We start from the raw sequence: 12047 nt of genomic DNA, 5'->3' as shown, positions 1-12047 counted from the left end.
CGGAAGTCATTATAAACATTATTCTCACTTTCCCGACACTAAACTTGCTGATGTTGCATGAGTCAATGGGTGCCTCCAAAACCGAAGGCAGTTGCCTTGATGCCTTGATGCCTTGATGCCTTGATGCCTGATCAGTCATCGGTCCTTCAAAGGCGACTTCGGAGGTGCCTTGGCAGCACGAGAATGAGACGCACTTTGAAGGCAGAAAGACGTGAAAGTTACGTGACTACATGGAAAGCGTGATTACAAGCAATTTAGCTGGCTAGTCCATAGAAAGCTCATGGACGCTTAAAAACAATAAATATGTTATTTCAGTATGTTAAGTAATAAAAATATAATTAGAGAGACAGAGGGACACCATACTAAATGCCTGATGTTCCCTTAGGGAATATTGAGTCATCTGTACCCCAGAAACATGTTCCCTCTATCCACCAACAACAATGACCCTCCATCCCCTGACAGCCTGCAGCTGGATCAGGTGAGTTGCACTTGCTTGTCAGTTCAGACCAGACTCCTCCCTCTGAATTTTGCATCATATTGGGACCTCTATCACTAAATCACTCAACCAATAACCTCCCTTTGGAAGTGGGGGAGGTGGGGTGGGTTTGGGATTAGATCTAGCATTATTTATTACCAAACACATAATTAAGTCTATGATGACTAATCAATGTCTGATGAACCTCAATTTCAGCAACCTTTGAGTTTTTCATTATTATCAAACAGGAGACTGAAGTGAAACTGAATGGAACTGCAACTCCATTTAGAGAGATGTCTGTGGATGACATAATGCGTTCAATATTGGACGATCTCCCAGAAGCTGGCAACTTCAGCTCTATCGAAAGCTCTTCCAGTGGCCAACACAGTGTGGTCAACCTGGAGCAGCCCAGAGCCCAGTACTGTGTGGGGGACACCTTGAGCGTGCAGGTGAACGTGAAGGACTACAGGGGGAACCCAAAAGCGCATGGAGGCGACTTCATCCTGGCCCGGATCCACTCTCCCAAACTCCAGGCTTCTGCATCAGGACAAGTCACTGACCTGCTCAATGGCTCCTACCGTGTGAGTTTCCACCTGTTCTGGCCTGGAGACGTATTGGTGTCCGTGATTCTCATGCACTCCTCTGAGGCAGTTGGGATCCTCAGGAGAATCAGTGCGCACAACTATGATAAGATCATATACACCGGAACCTTCTATAGAGGTAAAGAAAAGGAGCAATCTCGGTGTGGCGTCCGGCTTAAATCGGACAAGCCCCTCTGCGAGTACAGAAAGAAGGAAGATGCGGAGTACTACGCCTGCATCCCACCCAAAACCCTTCCCTGCAGCACCCTGAGGACCATGCGGTCAGGAAATGGCCCAATTCCTAACATGATTAAGGATGAGTATTTGCTCCTGAGCCAGTAAGTCATAGTGTGTGGACAATGCAGACTGTTAAAGAGGTGGTTCTAAAACTCGGTCCTGGGGACCTTTGTGTACACTGGTTTTCATTTCAACCACAGTCCCCACGTACAACAAAGTGCAAAGTGCATACCCATAACCAGGGATTAGTGCGTTGAAAGGGAAGTATAATTTCAACTGCTGACAGTACAATAAAGATAAGGACTAGTGCCTATTTGACACAGAGATAAAAATAATGACATCGTATTGTAAGGGATTGTAAGGGATGGGGTGGATTGTTTATGGACTCTGTCTGGCCACATCACCTCATTCACATCACAAGCAATGTCATTACTGGCAAGGCAACGGGGAAAATATATCCAAAATATACCCTAGGTCACATACTGCTTTGTCTGAATGTATCTATGCAGTGCCAATCGGACACAATCTACTGCCATTACTGTATTACGGTATAGTACAGAGACACTTATTTCCACAAAGTCATAGAGAATGTCTTTGACTCGGCGGATGTATTGACTCTGTATTGACTCGCGCTGTATTGACTCAGGACCAGTTCCTGTTCCTGGGTGAATAGATGTTGCCTTCCAACCTCATGTTACCACACAGTAACATCAAAACATCAAAAGATGTACTTCAAAACACTATACCTATTTTACTGTTCACTGTGGAGCACAGACCTAATATTGTAGGACTACAGTGTTCGATACAAATCTGCAACACAATAACAGCTCTGCACAAGTGAGAGTTAACAGCTTTATACAATATCCATATCGGGTCCAGCGCTTCCAAAGCGGAGAACCATGCCTTATGCTTCGTTACAGCTTATATACACATTCAGTTGCTGGGGAGAGTGGGGCAGTCCCTGTCTCCCTCCAGTCAGCAGCCAGCACATGCACCAAGAGAAACAATTCTAAGCTCTGGGGTCAATCCAGTGTGGCCCCCTTCCTTGTGGTTAGGTGGGCTCCTGTTTTTCTGCAAGCTCATGATGATATTTGAAAAAAATGTTTCTGATTCTCTTATCTTACTGGTATTCATGCCCTATGACACATATTTGCTCACGTTGATACAGTTCAGTGGAAATTCCCACTGGTAGACAGCTTCTCTCTGCACGTTAGTAGAAGCGGGCACATATTAATGCTTTGCACAAATTACACAGTTAATGCCATATGAGCTATATTTCGTGAGCAAATTAACAGTGTATTACATTGTGATACAGAATTATGGATGCTATTGTGTAGTGACTCAGGTTGGGCTGGACTCTCTGCCGGGCCTCCCTCATCATGATTTATGACACGGTCCAGCAAAGTGGCCCTAATAACATCAGAAATACATCTCCATCTATTTTCCTACTTTGTATCACTCCCCTGGACACCCTTGAACATGGGTTGCAAATAATCAAATACAAATAAATAACAATCTGCAAATAACACTTAGCCACTGGTCTACAGGTTAGTCATCGATGTCAGGCCATCAGAGATATTCTTCTCAAGAATCAGCAGGAGACGTAGACAACCACTGCTTTATAGCTGGAATTTATAAGTGGCTATGTATACTATATGTGTGCTATATGTAATCATCACACTTAACTGGAATAAAATTTTGTTAAATTCATAACTGGCCTCAGAAAATATGTATACATGCATCTACTATCTAGGAGATGCAGTGCAGTTTGTAAGCACTTTGACAGTGGCACAATATTACTGTGTTACTGTGTAACTAAATAATAAATTATTAATTCATGGTTACTGTGCAATTAACAGGTACAGCGACCTTTATCCAACAATGCTTGTTGATCCTTGATTTGGCCTGTCTTTTGAAACCAGTAATAAACATTACTGGTTCCTGATTTGTAATGTTAGTGTGCTCAAAACCCTTGAAGGCTTAATGTTTGCTAACTAACGGCGCGTTATAATAAAACAAATAGTACTTTGTGTCGGTATCACTCTCCTAGACACCCTTGTGAACATTTGTTGCAAATATTAGACATTTGTTACGATTTGTAACATTTGTTACAAATAAATGACAATCTGCACTTGGAACCATACTTTCCGATAGGGTGCAGAGCACTTGTCCCTGGTTATCATTTGCACTTTATTATATGTCACTCTAGCCAAGAGCATCTGCAAAATGACTGTAATGGAATGTAATGTAAGAGCTGTAGCTACTAGAATAACAGAGGTGGGGAATCCACATTTTGGCCCAGGTTCTAAACACTCCAATATATCTGTGTGTTTGTGTGTGTGTGTGTGTGTGTGTGTGTGTGCTCTGCTCCTTTGCCATAGTATCTCTTGAAGTGCAACTGACAAAAAGGTTCCAGTTTAGATGGCTTAATAGCTTCTTTTATGAACAGAAGAAAAATGATGTGACGCAGACACTGTGTTTTATTATCACAATCTCACTGCTCTGGAACTTTCCTGTCCTGTTGGGTGAAATTGAAGTGAAACTCTCTAGCTGTGCTGGTTCATGAGAATGTGCTCCACCAGCCCCCTACTGGTCGAAACCTCTAAATCTTTTACAACTTTCTTTTGAAGGAAAAACACTGGAATTGCAATGAGAAACAGTTTTGCTTCCGTGAAAGTCGTCAATTGCCCCGGTATGTCCCCTTATGTCTGAAGCAGTCGGTCTCATCTTCTCCTGCTATTCTCACTGTTCCTTTTCTGATTCCCCTGGATCAATGTTACCACACTGTGGATGTTTGCCTATTGCCAGTTACCTGCTTCATTTTAACAGAGCTGCCCGTGAACCCAGACTAGTGAAAATGTTCTCACAAATGTTACTGGAAAGTTTTGTCCATGTTATTACGTTGCCACTGCATAGCAGCAACATTGTCAGAACATTTTGTATTTGCTGGGAAGGCCCCATTTTATAGTAGCTCCATGTGAAGGGTTAATAATAGGGTTGCCAGGTTTACAAAGCAGTTTGTTTTTTTCCTCTGCCATTTCAGTCAGGCCCTCAGCATGAAGCCAGTAAACCTTTCTTTGATTGCACTAGGGCTGCCTGAACCAGTATCTGTAGATCAACCGGCCTGTTCGGAATTTATCAAGTGTGTCCGTGCAAGCAGCTGTTTCCACCAAAGCACACGAAGCACACATTCTGGGGCAAGGTCTTCCTTGTAGTCTGATTGTGACAAGGATTTTTCAAACCTAAATTGTCCGCAGATTGATGATATGGAGCAGCCCGTAGCAATCCTTTCTATCACAGCAAACTGCAAAAAAGACGTGAAATGTAGAATAGCAAAATCTGGATGAATAGTCAGTACTCTGGGAAAGTGGAAACATACTTTAATTTCACTTTGAGTGAACTGCCCCTTTCAGGATAAGGTTAAGAAAACAAGTAGGACTACTCTTTGCCTAAAGATCCAAAGCACATTTATGGGCTATTAGTTATGACAGTTTGTCAGTTATGACAAATCACCTTTAGCATCTCATTTTTTCCCGCTCAAGCTTTGCTTGACTGTAAGCGAATGGCTGCATACTGTGAAAGTGGTGTCCGCAAGCTACACAAACACATTGATAGTTGAGGCTATAGCTGTATTCACCCGATATGGATCTATATACCCTAAAATTAAAGTCTACAATTTCACCGTTTCATTTCAAAAGCTTGCCAAAAGTATGGGAGGGGGAGAGTGAAATGTGTTATTTTAAGTGTACACCGATGAGCCGAGACATTATGATTGCGTAATACGCTGTCGGTCTTCCACGTGCCACTAAATGGCTCGGTTGGTCCCCTGTGGTGTCACTTGCACTTTCCAGTGCTTTTGTGCACATCTCCTGCGTCCAGACAATAAAAAGCCTCTGTTGATGACTGCCACCCCCCTACCCCACCCTCCCCCACACCACCAACCCTCCCCCCCCACCATCCCCTGTTCCCCCCACTACCCCACCCTCCCCCACACCATCCCCTGTCCCCCCCACTACCCCACACCACCAACCCTCCCCCACACCATCCCCTGTCCCCCCCACTACCCCACACCACCAACCCTCCCCCACACCATCCCCTGTCCCCCCCACTACCCCACACCACCAACCCTCCCCCACACCATCCCCTGTCCCCCCCACTACCCCACACCACCAACCCTCCCCCACACCATCCCCTGTCCCCCCCACTACCCCACACCACCAACCCTCCCCCACACCATCCCCTGTCCCCCCCACTACCCCACACCACCAACCCTCCCCCACACCATCCCCTGTTCCCTGTGTCCCTCTATCTTCCACACGTCCTGATTCATCCTCCCGTTCCCCGTAACTCCACCAAGGGACCAAGGCGTTAGCAGCAGACCCTCTAAGCGATGTAAATTCGAGGTGGGGCCTCCGTGGATCGGACCTGTTGTTCCAGCGCATCCCACAGACGCCCGATCGGATTGAGATCTGGGGAACAGGGAGGCCCAGGGAAACACCTTGAACCTCTTCGTCATGTTCCTCAAACCGATTCCTGACAATTTGTGCAGAGTGGCGGGGCGCATTATCCTGCTGAAAGAGGCCACTGCCACCAGAAAGGGGGGGCGGGGGAAATCAGGAGTGAGGACTAAGGTACGGTTCCGTTACTATCTGATATATTGCAGACCTTGGCGTGCACCAGTGTTAAGAGATAATCAACGTTGTTCACCTCATCTGTGAGTGGTCGTAATGTTTTGACTCATCGGTGTACACCAACAGTACAAATTTGAATTCCCTCCACTGTTCCCATATTTGTTGGAGGGCGCTGGATATGTTCAGTGATCTGATAGTTGATATTAATGTGGTAATGGAAAGAAACTTCAATAGGTCAGACAATGATTGTGCCCAGGGTGCCAAGATTTCTTCATTCACTAAGAGGCAGTAATGAGTTAATAATGGTGTGACTTTAGGACACTAACACTAAAAACTATTTCACTCTTGGGATCTGAGAGAAGCCAGCTCAAAATCTGGGCAAAGTTTTTTTTTTTTTTTTTTTGTCAGGTTTGAAAAGAGATAATGGTGTCATTCTTTGAGCCACAACTTTATCAACCTTCCTAACACTGTGAATCTCTTCCTTTGCTCTTTCTTTCTCCATCTTTTTCATTCCCTCAGCGGGAGACCACAGACCAACTGAAAAGTGCACGGTGGGATTTGGAATGAAGTCCCCTTTACCGACTGGCTACTTCTTTAAAAACAGATGGTCTTCCTCCTCCTGCCAGACCGGCAGCTTCTTCAGTGCAGACGCCATTAGCAGATGCCTGAAGGACAAGAAGCTGAAACTCATGGGAGACTCCACTGTGCGTCAGTGGCAAGAGACACTCATGAATACGCTAAAAGGTAATGGCAGTGTACAATGTCACATAAACATGATCATTTGGATGGACACTTGTAGGCCAGAGATAAAATGGCTGCATAAAATATTTGTTTCCATATTTCCAAATTAATTACACACTCAAAAAAGATGTTAATATTCAACACACTTTTTGTGTTACAAATGTATTGAAAGTAACAAAATTATTACGATATTGACTACTTTTGTGTTATACATAAAAGGGATACATATTTAACACAGACTGTGCTGGAAGTAACACATAGCTTGTTGTCCTTGACTAGATATGAAAAAATTACACATTATGTTTTTTAGAACATTTTCTGTCTCCAAAATGGAGACAGAATGGCTTGAGGCACTCCGCAAGTAATTGGAGCTGCAGATTGACACAAATGCATGTTCTAAGGTGGTTCAGTAAAATAGCCGGATCGACCATATCAAAGCATTTAATTTCTACTCATTAAATGCTTGTAATTGTTTGGAGCTAACATTTTATATAATCTTTGAGATAAAAGGCAAATTCATGTGGAGGTAATTAAATGGCTTGCATGTCTTGGCAATAGTCTTCAACTGAAATGTTGATATCAGTACATATACCAAGAAAAGTAATTTATTGTGAATATGTGTTCATCAGGACTGTGACAACAGGTATTGTACTCTTGTCATAAAACATAACACTGTTTGCATTTATAATGTAATATATCTGGATGATGTATTATCTTTCACGATAAAGTAATGAACTTTTTTTACCAAATGGGTACCACATTTTTATGTATGAATTGTCTTTAAATTGTCCTGAATTACAGTGAGTGACACTATTTTTAAAAGGGACACCAGAATAACCCAATTAATCATTCAGTGTTTTGCTGTTTCAGGTCTGAAATATGTGAACCCATATGATACTCATTACTTTGCCCTGGCTGTGGACCCCAAAAAGAACATCTCTGTCCAGTGGAAAATGCATGGCCATCCTTTTGTCACTGGCTACAACGTGGTTAAAGATCAGTGCGGGTACATTTCCGAAGAAGTAGACAGAGTAGCTGTTGGTGATGTGGTGGTCATTGGAGTGGGACAGCATTTCAGGCCCTTTCCCCTGGAGATCTTCATCCAGAGGCTGATCAACATGCGGAAGGCCATCCTGAGGCTCCAGGAACGTAGCCCCCAGACCCTCATCGTCATCAAGCTGGAGAACACCAGGGAGTTTAGTTCAACAATGACCCACCTGAGTGACTGGTTTGGCTATATGCAGAACCTGGCTCAGAGAAAGGTGTTCAGGGACCTGAAGGTGGTGCTGGTAGATGCCTGGGACATGACAACAGCGGCTAACACCTTCGCAATCCACCCTAACACCATTATTGTTTCCAATGAGATATCTCTGGCTCTGTCACACCTCTGTCATAATACATAGAGGTGCTTTTTGAAAGGAATATATTGCTGGGCTTTCAAAATCCATTTTTGTCCAGATTATGTTCAAAGCTCAGGGGCTTGTGATGAAGGACACTATGCGTGTTGCCATTTTTTGGTTTTTAATTGCATCTCTAATAGTAATAGTAGGTGTTTTAATTATGTGGTGGGACTTAAGTGTTTTTTGTTGTTGTTGTTGTTATTTATATTTAATATTAAGGGATATTAAGATATTAAAAGATTTTTCCAACCCCTGAATTCAGCCGATTTTGGTGATCTCACGTATTCCCACTGAGGTCAGGAGGAATCCTCTCTGAAATCAAGAGCCAACTATTCTCACTGTTTTTCTAACTGCAGACGCACCACCGATCACATATCGCCCATGTCACTGCAGGGTGGTCATATTCAGCTCGCGTGTCCGCAGATGCCTGGTCTGACCAGCAGTGGCCGCTGTAGAGCAATGCCGGCACACCCCCCAGCATGCCCCAGCATGGCCAATTGTTGTCTCGCCAATGCAGACCTCCAGCCCTAGCCAGCAACGGCACGACTGAAACTCAAGACCGGCATTAACATTGTGTGGAGGAATCGGTTTCATGCGGTGCAAGTTATGGGGTCACTGGTGAAATCGAAATCACAGTTTTTGATGAAATCTGGTCGTTTAATGTATTTTAAAAATGTGAAGCAAACAACAAAGCGCGGGGTTAAAATATAAGTATTCAGACCCTTTGTTGTGGCACTCCAGATTGTGGTCGGGTGCATCCTGTTTGCTTGAATTATTCTTGTGGCAAATTGAATTGACTGGACATAGTGGATGTATAGAATTGACTGGACATCGTGGATGTACTGAATTGACAGAACATAATTTATGTATTGAATTCACTGGACATAGTTTATGTGATGAATTGATTGGATAGTGTATGTGATTAATTGATTGGACAGTTTATGTGATTAATTGATTGGACAGTTTATGTAATGAATTGATTGGACAGTTTATGTAATGAATTGATTGGACAGTTTATGTAATGAATTGATTGGACAGTTTATGTAATGAATCGATTGGACAGTTTATGTAATGAATTGATTGGACAGTTTATGTAATGAATTGATTGGACAGTTTATGTAATGAATTGATTGGACAGTTTATGTAATGAATCGATTGGACAGTTTATGTAATGAATTGATTGGACAGTTTATGTAATGAATTGATTGGACAGTTTATGTAATGAATTGATTGGACATAGTTTATGTAAGGCGGAGATTATAACAGGTGACACACCTCTCAGCGAGAATATCAGAGATAAAAAACTCAAACATCGGTCTTCCAGACCCCCCTGAACGTCCCATTTCCTCTCTCGGTTCTCCCTGGATTGGGTCACTGGAATACTGTATATGGAATAAGATGCTTATTATGACTCTCTGGTTTAGGATTTTAAACAAAGGAAACCAAGTGATCTAGGAGTTTCTGCAGCCAGACTCCCACACGCAGAGAGTATGTAGTTTTAGAGTCATTCGGTGAATATATTCTTATCATAAATTTGGAGTAAGGAATATTTATTGTTTATTGTTTCAATTAAAATGCAATAGACTAACCTGCCCGGCAAATAAACTGTTAAAACTTGATCAGTGTGGTTTCTCTTACTGAACACTCCTGTTATGCAGGTAACGCCTGGATACCCCACTCAAGTTGGTCTAGGGAAGATGCACATTTAAGTTCATTGTATGATGGAGTGTTGCACATGAAGACCTTTGTCATTAAATTAGTCTCCTCCGCCTGGCAGCTCATCCATGTTGAGAACGGGTATAGCTAATCTCGGCCTTCTTGGGTCCCCGAGGCTATAACCATACCTTGAGTCGTAGCTTCGCACGCGACCGTAGACACCGAGCCAGCTCGCGAGTCGTGCACATAACGGCTGACGTGACGTGAAACGGCTCACTCATACGCTGACTGTGTTTAGGTTTCAAAATATGACAGCTGACTGACCGACAGAGCTAGTTAAGTTGCAATAAAATGCAATAAAATGCAATAAAATGCAATAAAATGCAATAAATTGCAGTAAATTGCATGACTTCTCTTTCAGTTCATTCACTTCCTGGTTGAAGCTGCCCTGTTGAGTTATTCTTTAAACCTACGTATATGTAATTTTAAGTAATATTACAGGCATTTAATCAGACGCTCTTATCCAGAGCAACATATTAATGAAGTGCAGGTCAAACCCAGGGACAAGTGCAATGAGGACCACAGAGGAGTACAGTTCCGAGTCCTAGCATGATCACAGATACAAATTGAACCCTTGAAAAATACATCAACTTATCAACCAGCATACCACAGCTGGCAGCTAGAATACCCTGAATACTACAATAACTATACATAAGTGCCATTATAGGCTATGGCATACACGGCTAATCATGGTGGTGAGGTAGGGAGGGAAAGGTGCAGCCTGAAGAGATGAGTCTTCAGTCTGTGTTTGAAAGAGGTCAGAGACTCTGCTGTTCTGACGTCCACAGGAAGGTCATCCGGCCACCGTGGGGCCAGGACAGAGCAGTCGTGACCGAGTATGCAATAGTTGTTCCCCCCTGATTGCCTGGGATTTGTATCTTATCTGGAAAATCTTTTGATCTTCTCTCTAAGATTAAGACCGATTGGGATTTATCTTTAGATGATTGCTGAAAATGCCTTCACTGCATTGTTTACAATTACTGTGTGTGTCATTTACACAGGCTTGTATTTACTAAAAGTACAAATCTATTACCCGTGGTTCATGAGACCCTAAAGAAATCTTGGAAACTGCCAAATACTTTTTTTTTTAAATGTACTCTAATTTGGAGGTGAAGCATCCCTCCAAAATTCAGCGACCTTTTTCAAATCGGCTGCAGAGAGACTGAGAATGTATGACCTTCCATATTCACGCAGGCACTGCCCTCTGCTGGCGAAAAAGCGCCGGTTCAATCAGAGGGCCGTTCCAATGCCGTTCCTCAGATCCTCAGAAACTCTTCTCCCAACACAGTGAAGCAAACGTGAAGGCCTTGTAGGCTGCACGCTGCTCCAAAACAGGGCAATATTATGTTTCTTTTTTATTATATTATGTTTGTTAGGCCACTTCCGACACTGTCTGCCAAGCAAGTAAGATCACTGGGTACCAGACCTGGGTCAAGTATGTAATTGTTTTTGGATTCAAATACTTTTCCACGCTCGATTGATCTCGCCTGGTGCAATTGAGCCAACCGTGAGGACCAGAAGGCGGGGTCGGGGGAGTATTTCAGGGGTTCCAACACACCAGGCAAGTTCAGTAAAATGTAGAAAAAGTGTCTTAAACCAAAATGTTAACATGTCTGGCCCAAGTCTGTGTACGTGCTAAACCAGAGATCACCAACCCGGGTCCTGGAGAGCTACTGGGTGTGCTGGTTTTCGCTGTTACTCTGCACCTAATTAATCAATTAGAACAGATGATTACACAGTTAACTCACCTCACCTGGTTACCTGGGTCTCACCAGGGAGCTGATGTTAAGGTGAAAACAAAAACCAGCAGTGCCAGTAGCTCTTCAGGACCAGGGCCCGTGACCTCTGCGTTAAACTGGACACACCAGCCGTAGCTCAAATGTTATCTCATGGCAGCCTTTCACGACTGGGGTGTGCGCGAGTGTGTGTGTGTGTGTGTGTGTGTGTGTGTGTGCGCGCGCGTGCGCGTGTGTGAGTGTGCGTGTGTGTGTGTGTGTGTGTGTGCGCACGCGCGAGTGTGTGTGTGCGAGTGTACGTGTGTGCGTGTGAGTGTGCGTGTGTGTGTGTGTGAGTGTGTGTGTGTGAGTGTGTGTGTGTGTGTGTGTGTGTGTGAGTGTGTGAGTGTGTGTGAATGTGTGCGTGTGTGCGTGAGAGTGTGTGTGTGAGAGTGAGTGTGTGAGAGTGAGTGTGTGTGTGAGTGTGTGTGTGAGTGTGTGTGTGCGTGCGTGTGTGTGAGTGTGTGTGTGCAGGACAGAAGAGGAGAGGC

The 12047-nt window shown here is 43.7% G+C and overlaps 1 protein-coding gene across 1 annotated transcript; it reads left to right on the top strand.

Annotated features, from left to right (window-relative positions):
• Positions 1–768: 768 nt before the first annotated feature.
• LOC133136661 (NXPE family member 2-like) lies at positions 769–8068 on the top strand. The gene is made up of 3 exons (XM_061254303.1): positions 769–1337; positions 6529–6632; positions 7536–8068. The coding sequence occupies exons 1-3, from the start codon at positions 769–771 to the stop codon at positions 8066–8068; spliced, it is 1206 nt and encodes a 401-aa protein (XP_061110287.1).
• The last annotated feature ends 3979 nt before the right edge of the window (positions 8069–12047 follow it).

The sequence above is a fragment of the Conger conger genome, chromosome 9 (assembly GCF_963514075.1).
Source record: "Conger conger chromosome 9, fConCon1.1, whole genome shotgun sequence".
NCBI lineage: Eukaryota > Metazoa > Chordata > Actinopteri > Anguilliformes > Congridae > Conger > Conger conger.
This window is presented reverse-complemented; position numbering and strand designations above follow the sequence as displayed.

Bases quoted from the DNA above. Each gene is read 5' to 3' on its own strand.
- LOC133136661 (XM_061254303.1), top strand. From the start codon at position 769: ATGTCTGTGGATGACATAATGCGTTCAATATTGGACGATCTCCCAGAA. The intron at 1,338-6,528 runs GTCAGGAAATGG...CTTTAAAAACAG, and splicing joins AGCACCCTGAGGACCATGCG to ATGGTCTTCCTCCTCCTGCC. The intron at 6,633-7,535 runs GTCAGTGGCAAG...TTGCTGTTTCAG, and splicing joins CATGGGAGACTCCACTGTGC to GTCTGAAATATGTGAACCCA.